Consider the following 25913-nt stretch of genomic DNA (forward strand, 5'->3'; position numbering starts at 1 on the left):
TTAACATGTGTTTCAGGTTATACTGCTTTACTAATCCCTTGGCTGCTGTATATACATTTTAGAAATGTAACTGATTATATTTTCAAGTGTATCAAATGAACAGTTCATCATAGGTGCACTGAGTGATGTGTTAATAAAAGTTAGAAGCAGTGGGCTTCCCTGCTGGCGCAGTGGTTGAGAGTCCGCCTGCCAGGGACATGGGTTCGTGCCCCGGTCCGGGGGGATCCCACATGCCGCGGAGCGGCTGGGCCCATGGGCCGTGGCCGCTGAGCCTGCGTATCTGGAGCCTGTGCAAAAAAAGTGACAACATCTCAGTATTGCCTCACCTTACGAAACATGCATCTTGGCAAAGTTAGCTACACAGTACATACCTCACCTACTTAAGTGAATCATCTTTTACCAAAAACTGCCTTGATAAAAATCAGAGCTGCATCCCCTAGGAGTAAATTCCAGGATGCTCAATTGAAAATTTTGTTAAGTTACAATAAAGACTCAGTAAATCTGCTGGCCAGCTGTGCAGCAGGCAGTTAGACATTATATTAAGGCACAGCAACCTGCTCAGATTGAATTCCCTTGGGGTTCTCATTCCCCTCAGGGCATTTTAAGAACTTCCCACCTTCTGCAATCTCCCAGATGTTGGACCAGAAATCAGAACGTCTCACCTACCCTTATTATCCAACTATGCCCAACTCTGAAAGAATGCTTTCTAAAACTTGGCTCCCTCCTCTTCTCAGCTGGGCACATGTACTATCTCATTGGGCAAGACAGGCATTTCACATTTTAATACTACATGCTCCTCTCTAGTTCATGGTGAACAATGACATGAAAATTCTTTCCACTTAAAACTGCAACAATTACAGAGTTTAAAAGCTTGATTTGTCCTCAGGGTTTAAAAGTTTGTATGTTGAGAAAGAACTGTTGAGATGTTTATACACTTCCTGATTTCAAGAATATTCATTTTATGGTTGCTTAGCATACACATTCCAGCTGTTTTTAACTTTCTGGCAAATCGCTTTATATTTCCCAATCATGAACAGTTTAATAGTACTATTCATTCACTCAACACTCATTCAATAAATACTTACAGAATGCCTGTGTGTCAGACACTGTTCTAAGGGATTAGGAGTCAGCAATGAACAAAACAGACAAATATCCCTGCCCTCATGTGGTTACACTGTAGGGAGATATATAGTATGATAGGTGATGGTAAGGGCTAAAGAGAAAAACAAAGCACAGAAGGGAAGCAAGAAGTATTGAAGGTGGAGTGTCATTTTAGTATTTTATCGACTTATTTTGACAATACCATTGAAAACTAGTTTTTAAAATTTTCCCTTCTTTTTAAAAAATTCTGACCCGTAAGCAGATTGTACATTGGTTTTTCCACTAAGTGTTTCTAGAGAAGACAAAAGCTTAAACTTGGGGTGTGGATAAGTTAGATTGTGTCTAACAAGCAGTGCATTATGAAGCCATGTGATAAAGGCCCTGATGGTGAAATGACCTGTTGGAAAGTTGGAGGTTTGGGTGAGCTTCCTGGATGGATCGCTCAAGGGGTGTTCTTCCTGTGGACCAGGAACGCAGAATCTCTAAAGAAACCCTTTGCCCTTAAGATGTAATTTACATATTTGCTTTCAGTTGAAATAACTGAAAATATTAAATCTAACAGTTGTTTGTCTAATATAGAGAGTGTCATATGTATTTAAGTTGTGTATTTTTATAAAGTAAGCCAAATACCAAGAAAGGGGGGAGAGGGAGCAGACAAATTTCTCCTTACAGTTGCAGATATCTATTTTAACATCTACTATCACCTTAGGGTCTAGAGGCATGGTAAACTAAATGCTCAGAGTATTCAAGTAGCCTGATGACAATGCATATTGCAACCACACTGCTGCTTTGGTAATTTTCACAGGAACCAGACATAATACATCCACTTGGTAAGAGGATATTTCAAAATTATTTGCCAAGATTAATAGGCAGTATGTCACATTTTTCATGGAGAAACAGCATTAGTATGCTATCCATCTAATTTATATTGGTAAATTTGACTATTACATTGACTACTTTAATGTCTTTTTAAAAATTATGATTGCATACTCATAAGCTGTTATATATTAAAAGAATAAAGTCTTTCCAAAAGAATCCCAATACCCTGCCCCCACAGCTTCCTCAAATATATTTAAACCAGCATAACTGGCTTAAATGTAGTTATCATAATCTTATCAAAAAGTAGAGTGGTGATCATTCTGTAAAGTATAAAAATATCAAATCACTGTTGCACCTAGAACTAACATAGTATTGTAGTACTTCAATTTAGTAGCACTTCATCATATTGTAATACTTCAATTGAATAAATAAATAAAACATATACATAATGTCTGCCTTCGATCATCATATTAGAAACTTAAATAATGTAGTCAAATAAAATCTATGATACTTTACTTTTAGGTACTAATTTAAACCTCCTTCTAGCCAGTCTTTTAACAAATCTTCTACCAAGTATTCTACCTAATTGTTTGGACTTTAACCCGATTAGCAATCCTTATAAGGTAAGTAAGAACATAAAGGGAAAATATTGGTGGGAAGGAAGCTGGCCTGTAGGTAATAATGGGTACATTAAAGGAATGGCCAAGTTTGGACTCTTCAAACTTCTTGAGTGCCACCAATGAAAGTAGTATTTATCCTTGCTAAAAGATCCACCTAAAAGATCATGCTTTTGATGAGCAGTGGTGGCCAGTCACAAATCCTTGAAGGTCAAATGTTATTTAATCATATTTCACATCCTACACTAACTCTCTTGGTTTTGCTGACAGGCATACTTTCTAGCATAATACATCACTGGCTAAAGAAAGTTTTGAAAAAGAAAGAGAAAAGAAAACTCTAATAGTAAGAAAAAAGCACAGCAATCACCAAGAAAGAAAGAGGGCAAGGAACACTATGTCTAAAGCTATACCAAAAACTGACAGGAGTTAGGGTACAGTATGAATTGGGTATCTGAACCCAGGCTACAAAGGAAATATTCAGGGCAAGAGTGATACCACTGTAAAGAGTATATAAAAATACATAATACTTAGGTTGCCTTAAATTTATGTGGAAATGAAGACCATTGTCTATAAAGTGTTCACAGCTATAGGTAAAATTAGGAGAGGCGTTCAGTCATTAAGCAACCCTTAAAAGGCAAAAAACCATTTTGTTTCCCCCGTCCTGAAATCTCCTGTCCTTCTCCTTTCTTAGGGGCTCAGTCTGAGAGAAGAAATCCTGAAAGAGAACTGCACACTTGACTGTGGGGTTATGCCAGGCACTGTGCTGAATGCTGTGCAGTGCTGAAATGCGGCTCCCCCTCAGAGGCAGAGAGCCTCAGCATGGTCCAGTCCCAGACACCTACCTTTCAGAATGTTTTCAGCCCAGAGTGGGATGCATTTCTCCAATTCATCAGCTAAAAGGAACTGCCTTTTTAAAAATTCTCACAAAGGCAAAAGGGTGGCCCTGGGTACCATAGATTTATCTATTGATGTGCCTATAATTGCCATCATACATGTCATCTGTTCTCAGTTCTCCATTCTTTTCTTATCCTTTTCTGCCTCCCTCTACCTATGCTCTAGGCCCACACAAATTGTGTTTGGCTCTAGCTGGCAGCACTCAGAGCTGGAGTTTGCTGTCCTCAATTAATGACAACAGCAGGATATATCTAGCTATATATAGCTTACCACTATGTGCCTGACACTTTGCTAAGTGTAGTCCAAAAATGATCTTATTTAATCTTTATAACAACCCTATGACAGAGGAGGTATTTTATCTCCATTTTACAAATGCAGAAACAGGCCCTAAAAGATTAAGTAACCTGCCCAAGGTCATACAGCTAACAAATCTCAACGTATAGATCTCATACCTAGGTATCCATCTTATCCCAAAGAGTAATAATGTTCTTTACATTAAGCCATAAAGCCTGTGCTCAGAAATCATACAGATGTGAATTTCAACTCTAATGCTACCACTTACCATTTGTGCAGTTTGGTAAATTATTCAATCTGAGTTTCCTCGAGTATGAAATGGAATAGCAATACCACTTAAGTTGGCGGCTGTGAGCACTAAATGAGCTAACATATATAAAAGTTGTCGGGCAGTGCTTGTGGGATACTGTAATCAATACTCACTGCGTTCAATCCCACCCTTCCTTCTATTTGATTATCAGTTATAGAGGCAGCCACGAAAAGATAACACCAAGGATAAAAAAAATTGTGGATCATCATCAAGCACAACGTCAGTGGCAGGCTTGCTCGGTCTCCCAGAGGTTCTGGCACTGCAAAACTAATGTAACCGCACTTCCTCCACGCCCCTGGTTGCGGTGAGCCCCAAACAGAAGAAATTCGTAGCTGGAGCCTGAACTGGAGCCGCTAGGATACGCCATCTCGCAACCTCCTGCTTTACACCAAAATCAAGAATCACCTTTGCCCACCCCACCTACCTAGCAGCTTCCCCTGGAACCATCGCCTGCTCTGAGGCCCACCCCATTCCTCTGGGTATTCGCTAAGGCAGAGCGGGACGCGTGACCCAGTACCTCTCCGGGCTAGGAGCTGCGGCAATTTCTGGGCGTGTCCCCCTTCCCTGGGCCGCAGGCCTGACTCCCCGCCTGGAGGATCCCGGGCACCGCCCGCCCAGGTGCACTAGCACCAGGTCCAAGAGGCGCCTCGCGGCCCGGAGCTGAGCCCGGAACTCTGGCTACACCGGGAGGCGCGGGGCAACCCTGGGTCTCGGCAGGCCGCCGACCTCGAGTCCAGCGGATCCAGAGGCCCCGCGCGCCCCGGCCTATCCCTGGCCGCGCGTAGCCCAGGATGCACTTACAGCGCGAGGTCAGGGCGGGCCGAGTCGCGCGGAGCCTGCGGGCCCGATTCTCCCGACCCGGACTCTTCTCCTGCCCCAGTGGATCGGTGGGTTGCGGGTGGCCCGCCACTCCGGGCCCGAAACAGAAAGAAGTCCGCACTCACTTCTCCGTCTAAGGTGTAGAAGTCGCTCCAAGGTAGAGACCAGGCAGGTACACACCGCGGAACCTCCCGGTCGCCTGGGATTCACGGAAACCTGGGGCGGATCCGGCTGAGGGGAGGGGCGGGGCAGGGCTGAGGCCGGCTCCGCCCATCCCGGCCACTGCCTGCCCAGAGCTCGTAGACACTGATCTGTTCCTGTAGGTTGATGCTTCAGGGGTAGTAGATCGCTTGCTTACCGAAAACTCCAAGTTGACTTAAGGCGTTTAAATAAGTTATTTGGTGCACCAAAATAAGTTCCTGAAAATAAAAGAAGTTATATTTGAGAAAATTTATACCACAAGCTGAACCAGGAAAGAACCAGCTTCAGCATGAAAGTAGTGAAATGCTAACTACTAACCATTCTTATTTAGAGCGCTCTCAATGTGCAACTATCAGAGTCATTTGATATTCTTAATTTCATTTAATCCTCACAAGTTTGTAACGAACGGATTAGTGCCATTATCCCCATTTCGCAAGTGAGAAAAATATGACTAACTGGAGATTTGATAGCTAAGTAATTGGCCTATTTGCCCAAAGTCACAGATTCAGAGTAACCTCTAAGCGCCCCACTTGACTGCGACTTGATGCTGCTTGAGATTAAACTACTACGGAAAATATTGCTCCATCTGACTGCTTGAAGTTTGAATTTCTGTCCAAAAAAACAGGGACAAAATCAATAGGCAAACACATGGGAAAAAATATTTGCCACAAACCTGACATTCAAAAACAAGGGTTAGTATCTTAAGTATAATTGCCTTTAAAAATTGAAAAATGGGCAAAAGATAACTTTTTTAATTACAGAAGAAATGGAAAAATGAACCAAAGAAGAAATATAGACTTTTCTAAGCCAAACTTTTCTTTTAATCCAAAAAAATGCAAAGTAAACACTTTTAAGTAATCGTTATCAGTGCAAGTAAAGATTCATTCCTTTATTCAACACCTCCTGGGTGCCTGTTATGTGCCAAACATTGTTCTATAAACATTGTTCTATAGAGACTTGTGATAAAACAGTGACAGACAGAAGCTTCTACCCTAGAGGGAGAACAAATAATAAGTTATTAAAAAGAAGCAAAATGATTTCAGATAGCCATAAGTACCGTGAAAGGAAAATCAAAATGGAGTCAGTATTGCTAAAAGAGCTTTCTAAAATGGAGCCAGGAGTCCACTGAGGGAGTGTGACTTATGCACATCTCAGCTCAGGTGGAATCTTAATAGGCGCATCCAGAACATCTGCCCAATGTTCATGAAAATCAAGATACTTATTAGACCCTTGTGATAGCCTATCCATTAAGAACAAGTATCTTCTTTTCTGCATCAGAATCAACCATAATTCTTGCCAGACAACTTTAACCACCTCGTAGTTTCTGCCTTTATAAGCCCCTGTCTCTTTCTCTTTCCAGAAACACTCTTCCGGTTTTACTCAAGTCTGTATCTCCCAAATTGCAATTACTAAGACCCCCAAATAAAGCTCTTTGTTCATTGCAACCTTGATATTGATTATTGTTCACAGTACCATGAGGAAAGTAATACAGGGTAATGTGATAGAAAGGGACTTGGGGATAATAAGAAACTTTTCAGACAGGGAAGGTCTCTCAAAGGTGGTGATATTTTAGGCTTCCCTAGTGGCACAGTGGTTGAGAGTCCGCCTGCCGATGCAGGGGACACGGGTTCGTGCCCCGGTCCAGGAAGATCCCACATGCCGCGGAACGGCTGGGCCCGTGAGCCATGGCCGCTGAGCCTGCGCGTCCGGAGTCTGTGCTCCGCAACGGGAGAGGCCCGCGTACCGCAAAAAAAAAAAAAAAAAAAAAAAAAAAGGTGGTGATATTTTATGTGAGAACTGAAAAATAAGAAAGACCCAGTCCTGCAAAGATCTGAAGGCAGAGGAATGATAGCAGGGACAAAGGCAGGAATAGACTTAGCAAACTGCAGGAACAGAAACAAGGCCTTTGTGGTTGGAACATAGTAAGGAGGAAAGAGAAGTGTTTTATTTTGTTTTTACTAAAGGTTGGTAAAAATAACCTTTTTGTTTTATTTTTGATTCTGTTTTTACATTAAAGCGAAGGTCCTCAGGTACCACTAATTTAGTTACAAGTTTCAAAATTTCCAGAATACATAGTATCAATACCCAATTTTCATCACCTTTGTCTCCACTAAAATAGGGAGTAGAGACAATGAAATGGTTTTGTACTTTTAGTACCCAATAAGCAATCTCTCAATTAAATAGACAGTGCCATAGCTATTCAATGTACTTATTCATTTTCCTCAAACTATAGTCTAAATTCCATTCTACTTTTTTACTTATTCATTCGCCCATTTAGTCAACACATACTGAATGCATACTATGTATCAGGTATAACAAGGTTCTAGAAACAAAGAACAAATAGGCATGGGACTTAACACCTGATGGAGATTTAAAGGGATGCTAAACTGAATGAGATATTCACAAAATAGTCTCTTGGCGTTCTTCTACCTCGATGGTTGTTCCTTTTTATCTCCTGTGCTTTTTGATCCTCATATTCCCAGTTCTTACACTGGAGTACCCCAGGGTTTAGTTCTTGACTTTTCTTTTTTCTGTCTTCATCCACACCTTTAGTTACCTCATCTAGCCTTACAGCTTTGAAATCCATCTATATTCTAAAGGCTCCGAAATTTCCAAATCCTGAAACTCTAGATTCCAACTCCCTACTTGTGAGTTGTATTAGTTATCTACTGTTCCATAACAGATTATACCAAACTTAGGGACTTACAACTAAGTAGCCATTTATTATATATAGCCTCTTTGTTTCAGGAATTTCAGAGAGGCTTAGCTGGGTTCTGGCTTATCATCTCTCATAAGAGTTGCAATCAGGTATTATGCAGAGTTGCAGTCATCTTATGGGGCTGGAGGATCTACTTCCAAGGTGGCTTACTCGCACGTTAACAGTAGTGCTCTTTGTTGGTGGGAGACCTCGGTTCCCTCTCCAACGTGTACCTCTTACTAGAGCTGCTTGAGTACCCTAATGGCATGGCCTCTGGCTTCCCCCAAGGCAAACAATCTGAGAGATCAAGGGAGAAGCTTCGTGAGTTTTATGATTTAGCCTCAGAAGTCATATACCATCACATTTGCAGTATTCTATTGGTCAAATAGACAAGCCTATATCTAACGTCAGAGGGAATCCCACAAAGGAGTAAATCCAGGAGGTAAGAACCACTGGGGGCCATCTTGAAGGCTGGCTACCACAGATGCCTAATAATCATTTCAAATTTCAATGTACAAGTAAACCGTCCTGATCTTCCTTCCCAAATCCGTATCTCCCACAGTCCTCTTTATCTCAAGTAATGGCAAAGCTTCTTCCAGTTGTTTGGGCCAAAACACTTGGAGACATCTTTGCCTCTCTCATACCCCACCCTAACTGGTCCACTGTGTTGGCTAATCCTGTCAACTCTACCTTCAAAATACACCTGGATTCTGACTACTCCTATTTTCCAGCCTAGCCTGAGTCACCTCTATTTCTTTCTACATTTCTGTAATACCCAGTAACTGCTTCCCTTCCTGCTCCCCTTCAGTCTATTTTCAAAACAGTCATAAGGATCTAATTAAAATGTAAATTAGACTGTGTCCCACATGATCATACAAAGAACGAAAGCCAAAGTCCTTACAATTGCCTACAAGGTCCTACATTACTTGGTCCCCATCTCCTCTCTGACCTTGTCTCTTAAGGTCATTCAAGACCTTAAGAGTCTCCTTCTTGCTCACTCAATCTAGAGTGGATTTATGTTCAGAGAAAATGCCACTTGCCTTCCCAGTTTATGCCTTTGCACTTTCATTTCACTTGGCATGATATGCTCTGCCCCCAGATATTTTCATGGCTCATTCCCTCTTCCCCCTCAGTGAGTTCTTCTGTGGCCACCACCCTATTTAAAACTGTAATGCCTACGCAGAAATACACTCTATACCCCTTTCTGCTTTATCTTCCTTTTTCAGCATTTATCATCATTTATTATATCTTTTATGATTTATTATATCATTTACCTTGCTTACTATCTTTCCCCAACTGGAATATATGCTCCACTAGGAATTCACATCTAGAAGAATACCAGGCATATTATAGATAAGCAAAATATATTTCATTAGTGAATGAAGAAATTGTGCCAGGCCCTGTTATAGGCAAAAGCAGACATGTCATTGAGTTTATAGTACAGTGAAGGCACACATTACTAATTCTTATCAACTCTACCTCTAAAATATACTCGATTGACAAATAATCACAAATATAAAAATGAAATTATAAAATGTGCTTAGAGCTATAAAGAAAATGAAAATATATTAAGGGGAATCAAGAAAAATTTCTCTGAGGAAGTAACGTTTGGACTGAGAGCTGAAAGGTGAATAGGAATCAGCTAGGTCAGGAATAGTGGAGTGGGGTAGGGGGAAGGGGGAGAGTGCTAGGGTAGTGAAATGGGAAGGAATCCTGAAAGAAACAATATCACATAGGGAAGTCTGAGGCTCATGGGAGGCAAGAAAAGATACTGTGCCTGGAGCCAAGAGAGAAATACTACAGACTTAAAGAGACTAAAGAAACAGGACAATTAAATGCAACACATAATCAGGATTTGAAATGAGTTGGGGAAAAAATGGTTGTTATAAAGGACAGCATTGGGACAATAAGCAAAACTTGTATATTAAATAATAGTATTCTATCAATTTCAATTTCCTGAATTTGGTAACTGTACTGGGAATAAATAAGAGAACATCTTTGTTTCTGGGCAGGAAGAGTCATGATATCTGTAATCTATTCTAAAAAGGTTCAACAACGGAAAATGATAATAGGAATAGAATATGCATATTATATGTAAAGAAAAAGAAAATGTGGCAATATGTTAACAATGGATGAATCTAGGTGAAGAATATATGGGATTTCCTACAACTTTCCTAAGGATCTAAATTTTTTTTCAAAATGAAAATTTTAATTAAAATTTTACTCTGGCTGACATATTAGAAACTCAGTCTCAGGATTATGATGGCATTCAGTGGTATAAACATATTATTTAGCAATACTGAGAAAACTACCAGTAGAAATATGTAAAAAAAGAAAGTTTGGAAGAGGATCTATATATCTTTTAAAATATATGTTAAAAACAAAGAAAATAGGGATATCACTGATGTAATCCTAAAGAAATATGGTTGATTTAACAGGAAGTGGTGGAAGGAGCAATCAATAGAAGAAGCATTGGACTAATTGTTAGAAGACATGGATTCTAGTCTTCTACCAATACCTACCAGCTAGGTAACCTTGGTTAATAAATCTCTTTGAGCTATAGTTCACTTGTTTATTAACTTGGGATACCACTTACTTCACAAGGTCGTTGGGAAGATCAAATGAAATAAAAGTGCTTGTTAATTCACTACATAGTATTGAAAGTACTACATAAATGTAACCTATTTTTTAAAAAACTATAACTATCTTCCCTTATTGCCCATAAAAAAATTTCATATAATCCATATAGTAGGTTTGCAGCTTGTGTTTTCTCCCACATCAAATCTGAAGTAGGATTCAAAACCTCTTCATCCTCTCCAAAAGAATTCCAGTCCAGTGAAAAAGCAATACCGACCTTACTGAATATTCTGAGGGGAAGCCAGGGGTTTTATACGACACATCCCAAAGCATACAACGCCATCAACCTTCTGTCAAGAGGCCTCCTCTCCCTAGTCTTTCTTGTTGGATCACTGTGGGCTGGTCATTCTTTGCCCGTCTCTGGCTTCTCCCTTCTCCCTGAGAAACTCCCCCTCCAGTCTCTTAATCTCTTCCATTCCCTTCTTTATGTAGAACAGTTTAATTCTAACAAGCGTTTATTTCCTAAAAGGACCCTCCAGTACCAGGATTCTCCCCACCTTAGAAGGCAGCAGAGAACTATAGATAACAAATCATTATTTACTTGCATACGGAAATCCTTGGGTCTGTTTCAGAGCTTTCAAGTCTGTTCTGGTGATCTATCCTTTAGCCAAAGCCAAAACAGACCCCCAGGACGGCTAAAAGCCAGCAGCCCGAAGGGCGCTATTTCCCTGCCCCAGTCCACTCGGCGCAGGCGCAGCAAGGCCACTAAGTCCCGCCCAATCGAGGAATTTCCCGCCCCCAGAAACCGTGGACCGGAAGCTGCGGAGAGGAAGAGGAGCGGGGCCGGAAGCCAGCCGACGCTGCTCTCTGTGGAGAGACTGGGGAGCCTTTCGCTCCGCCCCGCTTCGTAGAAGCCAAAGGGGTGAGGGGTCAGGCCTGCGAGCTGCGGATCATGGCGCTAGCCTTGCGACTCTGGCGCTCCCTTCCTTTGGGACGTAGCGCTGCCCCGGGACCTCGGCTCCCGACGGGTGCTGCTGGCAGCAGGGAGCAGTGCGTTCTTTGGCGACTCCGCGGCGCTGAGGTACCCTCGCCGTCCTGGCTCCCGCTTTCCTCCCCTACCGACTGGGCTCCGGCGGCCCCTTCCTTCTTCAGGCTCGGTGGCCCCGTGTCACCTTAGGGTATGTGGTGAACTGAGGAAGGAGTTCGGGGCCTGGTGTGCCTGGAGCTCTCCCGGTGACCGCGACGGACAGGTCCTCTCCCTTTCGCAAGCCCAGTTCCTCTCTGAAAACTGGGGTCGGAGGAAGAGTGAGTTCCCCCCAGCCCCTCCCATCACTCCGGAGAATCTGCCTTATGCCTGTCTTTCCTGTGTAAACGCAAGGAGAACTGTAGGGGGGAAAAAGACCTTGACCTCTGTGAGATAATTTTAACTTTCGGTGACGGCCAGATACGGTAATAGCACCTGAGGCTGGCAGTCTACAGGACTTTGGGAAGTTTGCGGTGTGATCTTGAAAATTCCTACGGCTCAGAACCAGAGATTTATGCACTATTTAGGTTTAAAAATTATTTTTGAGTTTCTTGTTTCATCTGCATAACGTTAAGGAAGGATGTTGGGATGTTAGCTTGTCATCCCAATTTTCACATTTCTGTTAGACTGATTGGCCTAGGTTTATCTCTGAAAGGGGATTGAAGGGTGAGGGTGTGCATTGGATATATATCATTTGAACTAGGTGCTTCATTATTTTAAATTATTTTAAATATACATTTTTGACTGCCTGCTATGTGTTCAGAGTTGTGGGGTGGGGGAGGGTTGAAAGACAGTAAGGCTTGATCCCTTTCCTTGGAAGAGCTTATAGCCAGATGGGTTGATGTTAGATGATATGAGCAGAGGAATGGGAGGAGTACTAAGTATGAAACTAGCCTCAAGTTTCCAAATTAGAGCTTTGGTGAGTTAAAAATTTCATTTTAGTGGAATGATCCACTATTATTAGATAATAATAACATTTATTGAAGGCTTACTATAACCAGGCATTGTGTTAAGCATTACCTGGTTTAATTGTGTACTGAAATGTTTCCATGCACTCTATGAAATAAGAACTGTTATTTTATCCATTTTTTTAGAAGAGGAAACTGAAATAAGCTTAAATAATGTATCCAAGTCACACAGCTAGAAAGATGTATCTCCAGATACTCCGAGTATCTACAGAGCACATGAGCTGCATATGGCCATTGTGCTAAAAAACTGAAAACTAGAGAAGCAAGATAGAAAAGGACAGAAAAAAATCACAGTAACGAGATACTAGAGAGACTTGTAGGTAATAAAACTCTGCTCTAAGCCAAAGGCAATAATGAAAATTCTTTCCTCCCTCTAAGTATTTTGAATTTTTAGGGAGGTGGAACTATTTATTATTACCAGATTTCCAATTTTTCATGTGTTTTCATAGCCTTATCATTTCTGTTTTTCTTTTTCCTAGACCTTCCTCCCTGCTTGATGTCAATAAGTTGAGTTTGAGGTATTTATTCCCCAGGGGTTTGCAGAGATTGGGGGCTACTTTTGAGTAGCTCAGACTTCATTTTTCTGTCTTTTTCAGTTTGTAATCTACACTACAAAACACTCATCTCTGAACGTTTATTTTTCAGTGAATTTGTACTGAGTGCTTACTATGAGCAAGACTATTCTAAGCTCTGGGGGTATATTGAACGTGAGAAACAACCCTTTTCTCACTGATCTGACAGAAGGAAAGGTAGTTATTGAGTAAATGTAATGAATGCTAAGTGTTAGGAAAAGGGAAGCAAAATTACACCTAATCTGATCTTAAAGGGAAAAGGGAAAGTGTGTAAGCGGTTAGAGATGTGATATAAAGACTTGATAAAGGGAAGATGAGGACAAAAGAATATGCCTGTAGAGAGAGTAGCATGAGGCTTTGAGGTAAGAAAAGGTGGCATTTTTGAGGAACTGAAAGTATGACTGAAGCCTGGAGTGGAAGAGTAAACTGAAATAAACCAAGGCTGAAAAGTTAGGCAAGTACCAGTTTATTAGTTATCTATTATTGATAACAAATTATCACGAAGCATAATGTTTATTATCTCATGGTTTCTGTTGATTAGGAATCCACATGAGGTTTATCTGGGTGCCTCTAGCTGAAGATCTCTCATAAGGTTGAATCAGACTGTTCAGTTGCTAAGGGCTCCTGCCAAGGCTCAACTTGAGGGTAAAGGGAAAATTCTGCTTCCAAGCTCATCCTGTGCCTGTAGGCAGGCCTCTGTTACTCACCAGGAGGGCTTCTTCTCAGGGCTACCTCAAGACACAGTAGCTAGATTCCCCCATGGCAGGCATGCAGTCAGAAGGAACACGTGAGAGTGAGTATCAAAGATGGAAGCCACAGTCTTTTTATAACCTAATCTTAGAAGTAACATCTTTTCACTTCTGCATATTCTATTTCTTACAAGGGAGTCAGTAAGTTCAGTCTACATTTAAGGGGAGGGGATTGCACAAGGGAGTGAATAGTAGAAAGCAGGGTTCATTGAGGGCCATTTTATTTTATTTATTTTTAAATTGAGAGATAATTGACATGTATTAGTTTCAGGTGTACAACGTGATGATTCAGTATTTGTATTTGTATATATTGTGAAATGATCACCACAATAAGGCTAGTTGATATCAATCTCCACACATAGTTACAATTTTTTTCTGGTGATGAGAACTTTTAAGATTTCTTCTCTCAGCTACTTTCACATATACAATACAGTATTATTAATTATAGTCACCGTGCTGTACATTATATCCTCAGGATGTATTTATTTTATAACTGGAAGTTTGTCCACCTTCACCCATTTCACCTACCTCTTCCACACACCCCCAGCCCCTCTTCCCTTGCCTCTGGCAACCACCAAACTCTTGTATATGAGTTTGGATTTTTTTTTTTAGATTCCACATATAAGTTAGATCATACTGTATTTGTCTTTTTCTCTCTCATTTATTTCACTTAGCCTAATGCCCTCAAGGTCCATGTTGTTGCAAATGGCAAGATTTGTTTTTTTTCCAATGGTTGAATAATATTCCATTTTGTGTGTGTATCATTTTGTTGTTGTTCATTCATTGATGGACACTTAGGTTGCTTTCATGTCTTGGCCATCGTAAATAATGTTGCAGTGCAACATGGGGTGCATATATTTTTTAAAGTTAGTGTTTTTGTTTCCTTTGGATAAATACCCAGAAGTGGAATCGGTGGATCATATTGACGTTCTATTTTCAATTTTTGGAAGAACCACCATACTGTTTTCCATAGTGGCTGCACCAATTTACATTCCCAACAGTGGCGCACAGAGTGCCCTTTTCTCAAATCCTCTCCAGCACTGGTTATATCTTGTCTTTTTGATAATGGCCATTCTAACAGGTGTGAGGTGAGATTTCATTATGGTTCTGATTTGCATTTCCCTGGTGATTAGTGATGTTGAGTACCTTTTCATGTACCTCTTGGCTCTCTGTATGTCTTCTTTGGAAAAATGTTTCTTCAGATCCTCTACCCACTTTTTTAATTGGATGTTTGTTTTTTTGCTGTTAAGTTGTATGAGTTCTTAATATATTTTAGATACTAACCCCTTATCAGATATATGATTTGCAAATATTTTTTCCCTTTTGGTAGGGTGCCTTTTCATTTTGTTTATTGTTTCCTTTGCTGTGCAGAAACATTTCAGTTTGATGAAGTCCCACTTGTTTGTTTTTGCTTTTGTTGCCTTTGTTTTTGGTGTCAAATTCAAAGTCCTTGCCAAGACCAGTGTCGTGGAGCTTACCCCTATGTTTCCTTCTAGGAGTTTTATGGTTTCAGGTCTTACAATGAAGTCTTTAATCCATTTTGAGTTAATTTTTGTGTATGGAGTATAAGGTAGTGGTCCAGTTTCATTCTTTTGCATGTGACTGTCCAGTTTTCCCAACACCAAAAAGACTGTCCTTCCCCCATTATATATTCTTGACTCTTTTGTCAATAATTACTGACAACATAGGCGTGGGGTTATTTCTGGGCTCTCTACTCTGTTTCATTGATCTATGTGTCTGTTTTTTATGTGAATACCATACTGTTTTGATCACTATAGGTTTATAATTTAGTTTGAAATCAGGGAGCATGATGCCTTCAGCTTTGCTCTTTTTTTCTCAGGATTGCTTTGGCTATTTGGGGTCTTTTGTAATTCAATAAAAACCTTAGGATTGTTCTATTTCTGTGGAAAACACCATTGGAGTTTTTATAGGGATTGTACTGAACCTAAAGATTGCTTTGGGTAGTATGGACCTTTTAACAATATTAATTCCTCTAAACCATGAGCATGGAATATCTTTCCATTATGTCCTCTTCAATTTCTTTCATCAGTGTCTTATAGTTTTCAGTGTACAGGTCTTTCACCTCCTTGGTTAAATTTATTCCTAGGTGTTTTATTCTTTTTGGCGTAACTGTAAATGGGATTATTTTCTCAACTTCTATTTTTAATAGTTTGTTATTAGTATATAAAAACATTTTTTGTATATTGATTTTATATGCTGCAACTTTACTTAATTCGTATATTATTTCTAACAGTTTTTTTGTGGAGTCTTTAGGGTTTTCTGTGTATGCCGTCATGTCATCTGCATGTACTGATAATTTTACTTCTTTTCCAATTTGTATGCCCCACACCTTTTTTTCTTTTCTTGCCTAATTGCTCTGGCTAGGACTTCCAATACTATACTGAATAAAAGTGACAAGAGAGGGTATCCTTGTCTTGTTTCTCATCTTAGAGGAGAAGCTTTCAACTTTTCACTATTGACTGTGATGTTAGCCATGAATTTGTCATTTATGGCCTTTATTACGTTGAGGTACATTCCCTCTATACCCTCTTTGTTCAGAATTTTATCATAAATAGATACTGAATTTTCACAAATGCTTTTTCTGCATCTATTGAGATGATCATATGATTTTTTGGCATTCATTTTGTTAATACGGTGAATCAGATTGATTTGCAGATGTTAAACCGTCCTTGCATCCCTAAAATAAATCCCACTTGATCTTGGCTTATGATTCTTTTAGTGTATTATTGAATTTCATTTGCTAATTCTGTTGAAGATTTTTGCATCTATGTTCATCAGGGATATTGGCCTGTACTTTTTTTTTCTTGTAATGTTCTTTTCTGACTTTGGTATTAGGGTAATGCTAGCCTCATAAAATGAGTTTGGAAGTTTTTCCTCTTCTATTTTTGAAAGAGTTTGAGAAGCATTGGTATTCATTCCTTAAATGTTTGATAGAATTCACCATTGAATCCATCTAGTCCTAGGCCATTCTTTGTTGGGAGGCTTTTGATTACTGATTCAATTGCCTCAATTGGTAATTGGTCTGTTCAGATTTTCTATTTCTTCATGATACAGTCTTGGTAGGTTGTATGTTAGGAATTTATCCATTTCTTCTAGTTTGTTCAATTTGTCGGTGTATAATTGTTCATAGTAGACTCTTATGGTCCTTTGTACTTCTGTGGTATTGGTTGTGCTGTCTCGTCTTTCATTTATAATTTTATTTATTTGAGTCCTCTCTTTTTCACTTGGTGAATCTAGCTAAATGTTTGTCTATTTTGTGTACCTTAAAAGAAAAAAAAAAACAAAAAACCCGGGTCTTCATTTTATTGATCATTTCTCTTGTCTTTTTAGTCTCTATTTCATTTGTTCCCCCTCTGATTTTAGTTTTTTCCTTCCTTCTGCTAATTTGGGGTTTTGTTTGTTTTTCTTTTTCTTTTTTTCCCAGCTCCTTGAGGTGTAAAGTGAGTTGTTTAATTGAAATCTTTCATGTTTGTTAACATAGGCATTTATCACTATGAACTTCCCTCTTAGAACTGCTTTTGCTATATCCTACAGGTTTTGGTATGCTGTATTGCCATTTTCAGTTTTTTCAAGGTGTTTTTTTAAAAAATTTCTCATCACTTCTTCTTTGAAGCATTGGTTGTACAGTAGCATGTTGTTTAATCTTCATATATACGTGAATTTTCTTCTTGTAATTGATTTCTAGTTTCATACCATTGTGGTTAGAAAAAATGCGTGATATGATTTTAATCTTCTTACATTTATTAAGACTTATTTTGTGACCTAACATTATGATCTGTCCTGGAGAATGTTTCCTGTACGCTTGTGTATTCTGTTGCTTTGGGATGGCATGTTCTATATATGCCCATTAAGTCCATCTGGTTAAACATGTTGTTTGAGGCCAGTGTTTCCTTATTGATTTTCTTTCTGGATGATCTATCCATTGATGAAAGTGGAGTATTGAAGTCCCTTACTACTATTGTATTGTCATCTATTTCTGTGTTTAGATCTGTTGATAATTGCTTTATATATTTAGGTCCTCCTATGTTGGATGCATATTTACAAACCTTATATCGTCTTGTTGGATTTAGCCCTTTATCATCATATAATGACATTCTTTGTTTCTTATTACAGTCTTTATCTTAATGTCTGTTTTGTCTGACACAGCTACCCCAACTTCCTTTTGGTTTCCATTTGCATGGAATATTTTTACCATCCCTTCATTCTTCATTTTCAGTCTTTGTGTGTCCTTAAAGCTGAATTGTTTTCGTTGTAGGCAGCATATAGTTGAGTCTGTTTTTTTCTTTCTTTTTTTTTTTTAATCCATTCAACCACTCTGTGTCTTTTGGTTGGAGAATTTGGTCCATTTACATTTAAAGTAATTACTGATAGGTATGGATTTACTATTGCCATTTTGTTAATTGTTTTTTGGTTGTTTTGTAATTCTTTTGTTCCTTTCCTCTGCTTTTGCTCTCTTCCTTTGTGATTTGTTTATTTTCTGAAGTGGAATGCTTATTCTTTTCTCTTTCTCTTTGGTGTATCTCCTATAGTTTTTTTTTTTTTTTTTTTTTTTTTTTTGCGGTATGCGGGCCTCTCACTGTTGTGGCCTCTCCCATTGTGGAGCACAGGCTCCGGACAAGCTCAGCTGCCATAGCTCACGGGCCCAGCTGCTCTGCAGCATGTGGGATCTTCCCGGACCAGGGCACGAACCCGTGTCCCCTGCATCTGCAGGCGGACTCTCAACCACTGCGCCACCAGGGAAGCCCTCCTATAGTTTTTTTTTAATTAATTTATTTTCTTTTTATTTTTGGTTGTGTTGGGTCTTTGTTGCTGTGCACGGGCTTTCTCTAGTTGTGGCGAGCGCGGGCTACTCTTCGTTGTGGTACACAGGCTTCTTATTGCGGTGGCTTGTTATAGAGCATGGGCTCTAGGCATGCGGGCTTCAGTAGTTGTGGCACGCAGGCTCAGTAGTTGTGGCTCGCAGGCTCTAGAGTGCAGGCTCAGTAGTTGCGGCGCACGGGCTCAGTTGTTCTGCGGCATGTGGGATCTTCCCAGACCAGGGCTTGAACCCGTGTCCCATGCATTGGCAGGCAGATTCTTAACCACTGTACCACCAGGGCAGCCCCTCTTATAGGTTTTTGCTTTGTGGTTACTGTGAGGCTTACATAAAACATCTTAGAGTTTTAACAGTCTACTTTAAGTTGATAGCAACTTAAATTTGAATGCATTCTAAAGCTGTATGTTTTTACTTCTCCCCTCCCCCTACATTTTATGTTTTTGATGTTGCAGTTTATTTCTTTTTATTTTGTGTGTCCGTTAACAAATTATTTTTACTACTAGCTTTATAGTCAATTAACTCACCACCTTTACAACATTAGATTTTCCCAATTTTCGTATGTATTTACCTTTACTGGTGAGATTTGTACTTTCATATGTTTTTCTGTTACTAATCAGCACCCTTTCATTTCAAATTAAGGAAGTCCCTTTAAGGTTTCTTGTAAGACCATTCTAGTGATGATAAACTTCTTTAGGTTTTGCTTGTCTGGAGAACTGTTAATCTCTCCTTCAATTCTGAAGGACAACTTTACCAGGTAGAGTGTTCTTAGTTGGCAGTTTTTCCTTTCAGGACTTTAAATATATTGTGCCCATCTCCCTTCTGGCCTGCAAAGTTTCTGCTGAAATATCTGCTGATAAGTCTTGGGGTGGGAGGGAAATCCCTGGTATGTAACACGTTGCTTTTCTCTTGCTGCTTTTAAGGTTCTTGTCTTGACTATTTAATTTTCATGTGTCTTGGTGTGGGTCTCTTTGGGTTCATCTTTTTTTGAATTCTGTGGGCTTCCTGGATCTGGATGTCTGTTTTCTTCCCTGGATTAGGGAAGTTTTCAGCCACTGTTTCTTCAAATAAGTTTTCTACCCCTTTCTCTTCTCCTTCTGGGACATCTATAATACAAATATTGGTTTGTTTGATGTTGTCCCTTAAGTCCCTTAAGCTATCTTCACTCTTCTTTATTCTTTTTTTTTTCCTTTGTGCTGCTCTGATTGGATGAGTTCCATTGCCCTGTCTTCAAGTTCACTGATACTTTCTTCCACTTCTTCTAGTCTGCTGTTGAACCACTCTGTTGTATTTTTCATTTCATTTATTGTATTCTTCAGCTCTATGATTTCTGTTTGGTACTTTCTTATATTTTCTGTCCCTTTGTTGAAATTCTCACTTTGTTCATCATTCTTCCTCTGAGATCAGTGAGCATCTTTGTGGCTTATTTTGAACACTTTATCAGGTAAATCACTGGTTTCCATTTTATTAAGGTCTTTTTCTGAGGTTTTATAATTGGAAAGGATTGTAATTGGCCCCTAATATGTGTATTTAATTAGCAACCTTCCATTTAGGCCTAGCTATGAAGATAAGCTACTAGGCCTCTGTCACAGAAGGCCTGGAGGTGCATTTCAGTCTGTTTTCTCTGTACAGTAAGTCCCCTACATACGAACAAGTTCTGTTCTGAGAGCACATTCATCAGTTCAATTTGTTCGTTAAGTCCACCAAACTTAGCCTAGGTATCCAGCTAACACAATTGGCTACATAGTACCGTACTGTAATAGATTTATAATATTTTTCACACAAATAATACATAAAAAACAAACACAAAAAATAAAGAAAACATTTAAAATCTTACATTATAGTACCTTGAAAAATACAGTAGCACAGTACAACAGCTGGCATCCAGGGGCTGGCATCGAGTGAACAGGCAAGAAGAGTTACTGACTGGAGGAGGGAGAGGAGGTGGGAGATGGTAGAGCTGAAGGATCATCAGCAACAGGAGACAGAGGGCAAGCTGCAGTTTCACTCATGCCTGCCATTGATGGCACATGTTCTGGTTCCTCGCTGGATTCAATTCTATCTACCCTTTTGAAAAAATTATCCAGTGATGTCTGGGTAGTAGCTCTTTTTTTCTCATCATAAATGACACGGTAGCACTGGATTGCATTCTGAATGGCTGCTGCAACCTTCATGTACTGTTCTGTGTTCGGGTCCTGTGCCTCAAAAGCTAACAGTGACTCCTCACATAAAGAAAATCCCCTTGCCATTCCCTGCATCGTGAATCTCTTTCGTTCTTCAGTTACTTCTTCCTCTTGTCTCTCTTTGTCCTTCCTCTGGGCCTCCAATTCCATCAGGTCTTCGTTAGTAAGCTCCTTGTGTTGCACAGCAAGGAGCTCAGTGAAGTTGTCCTCTTGCAGATCTAGCTCCAGCTTCTCACTGAGAGTCACTAAGTTGCTGAAGACCTCTTTGGACTCCTCATCCACCTTCTCAAATCCATGAAAACCATGAACAAACTGTGAGCAAAGGTTCTTCCAAAACCCCATTCATGATGACGGCCATAACCTCATGCCCAGCAAAGTCAGTACTTTTTATGGCCTTGTAGATGTATAGTCCTTCCAAAATTGTCACAAGATTGTTCCTGATTGATCACGCACCTTTACTGCCTGACAAAAAGTGTGACATAGATAATGTTTCTTGAAAGTCACTGTAACTCCCTGGTCCACAGGTTGGAAGAGTGACATAGTATTTGGTGGCAGATGCAGTACTTTGACTTTGGGATGAAAGTCACCCATGAATGGGGGGTGGCCTGGAGCATTGTTGAGCAACAGAAGAATGTTGAATAGGACATCCTTCTCCAAGCAATATTTCTCTACCTCTGGGATAAAGTGGTGGTAAACCAATCCTGGAAAATGGCCTGTGCAACCTGGACTTTGGAGTTACTCTTCCACACAACAGGAAGAGAGCCTTTGGCTATATTTTTAAGGGCTCTTGGGTTCTCTGAATGATAAACTAAGAGAGGCTTCAGCTTCATATCGCTGGAAGCATTGCCACCAAACAACAGAGTTAGCCTGTCCTTTGTTGCTTTACAATCTGGCATCAACTTTTCCTCCTTACTGATGTAATTTCGGTCTGGCATCCTCTTCCAGTACGGTCCTGTCTCATCCACATTAAAAACCTGCTTGGGTAAATATGTACCTTCATCAGTAATTTCTCAAAGCATTTCAGGAAATTCCTGGGCAGCTACCGTATCTGCACCCTCTACCTTGCCACTTACTTTTAGGTTGTGAAAGTTGGCTCTAGACTTGAACCGATGAAATCAGCCATGGCTGGCATTAAAAGATGTGCCCTCTGGTTCTTTGCCATGTTTCTTCAAGTCTTCATAAAGGCTTTTACATTTCTTTTGAATAAGCATTAAGCTTAATGAGACTCAGTGCTGATGCTGATCCTGCGTCCACACACTGAGAAGTTTCTCCATCTCCTCCATCACTTTTCCACGCTTCTTCAATATTATCGTTGATATAATCGGCACAGTGGACTTCATATGTTCCACGATCTTGTCCTTGTTCTTTAGAATTGTGCCAATGGTTGAACCATTCGGGTTATAAGAATGAGTGATGTCTACAGTTTTTTTGCCTTGCTCCACTGTCTCAATTATTTTCACTTTTGTTTCCATTGTTATTGCTTGGCACTTTTTAGCAGTACCAGCTGCATAATTGCTGCTTTTACACTTGTTTCTGGACATCCTGGGCTTGAAATAAAGATCCTGTACTACTGTATTGTGTACAGTACACAACCACTTGTAGAGGATGCCCACACATGACAATGTACGCCAGACATGTGAACTAACTTACATGATTGGACATGAGAACGCATGTTCGAATCTTTGAAAGTTCTCAACTTGAATGTTTGTATGTAGGGAACTTAGTGTACTGTGCCCTGTGGGGGTGGGGAGTTAGCCACTTTAGAACTGTTTTTCTGTTTGTTACAGTTATGTGAAACTCATGAACATAAGCCTCATTGGTCACCAGAGTCAAGCGAACAGGGGTTGTCCCCTGGTGGCAGCTGCAAAAACCGGAGCACCAAAAGTATGCACAAACGCTTTTGGGGGAGATACTGGTTACCTGGAGCATGGCAAAGCAAGAGTGCTTTGATAGTGCCCACCCTCTGAGATCTCTGGAAATGATTACTGTGTGTTAAGTTAGATACCTGCTCCTCTGGCTGAAGATAAGATAAGCAAATAAGTGTCTTTCACAGAAAGTCTGGGTGCTTTTCAGTTGACTGTCTCTGTGCTGGGCTCTAGGATGGGTGAGTTTGCGTAAGCGCTTAAAGAATTGTTTCACAGTTTGCTATAGCCTTGTGGGTCTCATGGACACAAGCTCCACTGGCTTTCTAAGTTAGATGTTTTGGGGTTCACCTCTCAGGTACAAGTCTTTAAAGTTGGGGTGCCCAGTGTGAGGTTCAAACCCTTTGCTCCTCAGGGAGAACTCAGGGTTGTGAGTTCGCTCCCAATACTGGGTCTCCACACCAAAGGTGTGGTTTACGGGAAAATTTTATCTCAGCCTCTCTCCTACCTGTTTTGATGTGGTTTTTTTCCTCCTTTGTCTGATGTGGAGGAGTCACTCAGCTAGTTTGGGGGTTTCTTTCAGAGGAAATTGTTCTATATGTAGCTGTAGATTTGGTGTGTCTGTGGGAGGAGATGTGTTTAGCTTCTTCCTATGTTGTCATCTTGAACCAGCACCCTTTGGGACCATTTTAGAGGCTGCCTACCACAACTAGACTCTGAAAACCTTGTAGACCATGTTAAATATTTTTTATTTTATTCTAAAGGTTATAGGAAATCATGAAAGAGTTTTAAACAGAGAATTCATAAGATCAGATTTGAGTTAAAAAATAACTTTTTCTAGTGTCAAGAATAGATAGGCTAGAGTGGATGCTGGAAACCAAATAAAAGATCATCGCTACAGGACAGGTGAGATAATGTGGTGGTTTGAACTTTAGTGGTAGCCATGGAAATGGAAATAAAAGGATATTAATGATGTAAACTAAGTGGACCTGAAAGATAGCTTTGATGTGGAAGTTCAAAGGAAGAAGTCAAGAATGATTCTCAGTTTTCTGGCTACGCTAGCAGTGTGGATGGTGGTACTCTTTCCTGGGATAGGACCAAAGAAAACAATTTGGAGGGTTAAAGGAGGAGGTGAGTTACCTTTTGGGGTAATTAAGGTGAATATGATGAGATAGCCAAGTTAAAATGTGGAATAGACAGTAGTTTGATAGGTCTGATTTTTTCCTTCTGATCCCTGGGCTGGAGATCGAGATTCGGAGACTTTAGCATATGGTTGTAAATGATGCCATGGTAGAAGTTGAAAGTACAGTTGACCCCTGAACAATGCAGGGGTTAAGGGTGCTGGCCCCCCAAGCAGTCGAAAATCTGCTTATAACTTTACAGTCCTCTGTATCTGTGGGTTCAACTGTTTAGTACTGTAGTACATATTTATTGAAGAATATCCACATATAAGTGGACCCGCACAGCTTAAACCTGTGTTGTTGGAGGGTCAAATGTATTTAATAGTAAGATGAGAAGAAGGCCTATCACAGAGGAATTCCAACATTTAAGAGGAGGAGGAGCTGGCAAGAAGTTAGTAGAAAAACCAGGAGATGGTGGTGACACATTCCTTTCCATCTAGTGATGAGTTTGTATATTTGAATTCCTTCTAGCTTGAAATCATTATAAATCAGTGTTGAAGAAAAGACATATCTAAGAGATAGCTTGCTTCTTTTGTTCAACAAATTTTTTTTTCAACAAATATTTTTTCAGAATTCATTGTATGGAAGGCATTGTGCTGAGTAATGGCTAAATACCATGAAGGGGAAAACTGAGTGAAGTGGGCTTGAGGGAAACAATAGCTGTTATGGCTGATACTTGAGATGCCTGTTATACTTCATGTGGAGGTAAATGTTTGGGCAGCTGAATATATGATTCTGAAGTTAAGTGGAGACCTCTGGGCTTTTTAAAATTTGCATGTTTTTGGCATGTTGATGGCATTTAAAGCCATGAAACAAAATGAGATCACCAAAATGATATGTATAGAGAAACGAAGGCCTGGGATTAAACCCAGGACACACCTGGGCAGTGAGGTTTTGGAGATGAAGAACCAACAAAAGAGAAGGAGCAGTTATTGAAATAGGAGTAAATTCAAGAGAGTAGTATTACAAAAGCTAAGCGAAGAGTGCTTCAAGAGTGAGAGAACACAGCAAGTACTGAGGAAAGGGATTGGATGAATTATAAAATGACGAGGAAATTTGGGGGATTGACGGATATGTTCATTATCTTGATTGTGGTGATAGTTTTACGGGTTTACATATATCTTAACACATGGTACACATTATGAATATGCAGTTTATTTTATGTCACATATCTCAATAAAGCGATATTTTAAAAATTTCTTATATTAACCATCCATTTATGATTTTTTTTTTTAAAAGGAGGGAGTGAACAGCTGTCAATTGCTGTTGATAGATCAAGTAAGATGAGAGTTTACTAGGAAGTAGCATCCTTGGTTGCCTTAACTAGAATACCATCAGTGGAGTTGTGGGGATAAAAGTGATTTGTGTGAGTTCAAGAGAAAATGGGAAGAGAGGAAGTGGAGACAGAGCTCTAGAAAACTTTTTGAAAGTTTTGCTGAAAAGAGAATTTGGAAAATGAGACTGAAGGGAGATGTGAAGTCAAAAGGAAGCTTTTTGTTTTGTTTTTGTTTGTTTGTTTGTTTTGCGGTTTGCGGGCCTCTCACTGTTGTGGCCTCTCCCGTTGTGGAGCACAGGCTCTGGACGCGCAGGGTCAGCACCCATGGCTCACGGGCCCAGCCACTTAGCGGCATGTGGGATCTTTCCGGACCGGGGCACGAACCCATGTCCCCTGCATCAGCAGGCGGACTCTCAACCACTGTGCCACCAGGGAAGCCCTGTTTTCTTTTTAAGAAGGGAACAATTACAGCTTACAAAGATAGTATAGCTTGTTTTTATTCAGATGGGAATAAATTGACAGAAAGGAAAAAATTGATGCTATGTGAAAAAAAGGGAAGAATTGCTGCAGTGATATCCATATACTCCTTTGCCATTGGTCTTGAGAATTCTGGCCATAATTATGAAAATTAATTTCTAAATCTGTTTTGATATGCTCTTTATTTTATTCATGGTTTATTTTAAAACTGGGTTTCATGGATCACTTTTGAAGATAGCTTTATTTAAAGCCATGTATATTTTTTATGTGTAATTACCATATTTGATATCTTTCATCTTATCTGTTCTTAAGGTTGATATTAATTATATTGGTGTCTCTTATTTTATTTCAAGAAATTATATTATCCATGCTTCCTCAAATAAAATGTAGATATTCCAGTCCAGCACTTATCAGCATAACTGTGATTGTTACACAAGCTACCAGTATCAGCTGTTGT

At 39.9% G+C, this 25913-nt stretch overlaps 2 protein-coding genes across 7 annotated transcripts in view; one reads left to right on the top strand and one right to left on the bottom strand.

Annotated features, from left to right (window-relative positions):
- CPNE3 (copine 3) overlaps positions 1-11047 on the bottom strand; it is a 50209-nt gene extending 39162 nt beyond the window's left edge. Inside the window, exons 1-2 of one of the 3 annotated variants that reach the window (XM_027089796.1) lie at positions 10932-11047; positions 4980-5273 (exon numbers count right to left, since the gene is read on the bottom strand). The gene's annotated coding sequence lies outside the window, so the exon portion shown is untranslated. The other 2 variants (XM_027089794.1, XM_027089795.1) reach the window with 2 other exon arrangements.
- Positions 11048-11201: 154 nt separating this feature from the next.
- The window catches only part of RMDN1 (regulator of microtubule dynamics 1), a 38033-nt gene continuing 23321 nt past the window's right edge, over positions 11202-25913 (top strand). For 2 of the 4 annotated variants that reach the window (XM_027089690.1, XM_027089688.1), the window contains exon 1: positions 11253-11411. In XM_027089690.1, the coding sequence (XP_026945491.1) occupies positions 11283-11411 (129 nt within the window). In that variant the 5' untranslated portion in view covers positions 11253-11282. Of the gene's footprint in view, positions 11412-25913 lie in introns of all 4 variants that reach the window. The other 2 variants (XM_027089687.1, XM_027089689.1) reach the window with 2 other exon arrangements.

The sequence above is a fragment of the Aethalodelphis obliquidens genome, unplaced genomic scaffold (assembly GCF_003676395.1).
Source record: "Aethalodelphis obliquidens isolate GAN/ISIS:26980383/991018 unplaced genomic scaffold, ASM367639v1 scaffold68, whole genome shotgun sequence".
NCBI classification, from domain to species: Eukaryota; Metazoa; Chordata; class Mammalia; order Artiodactyla; family Delphinidae; genus Aethalodelphis; species Aethalodelphis obliquidens.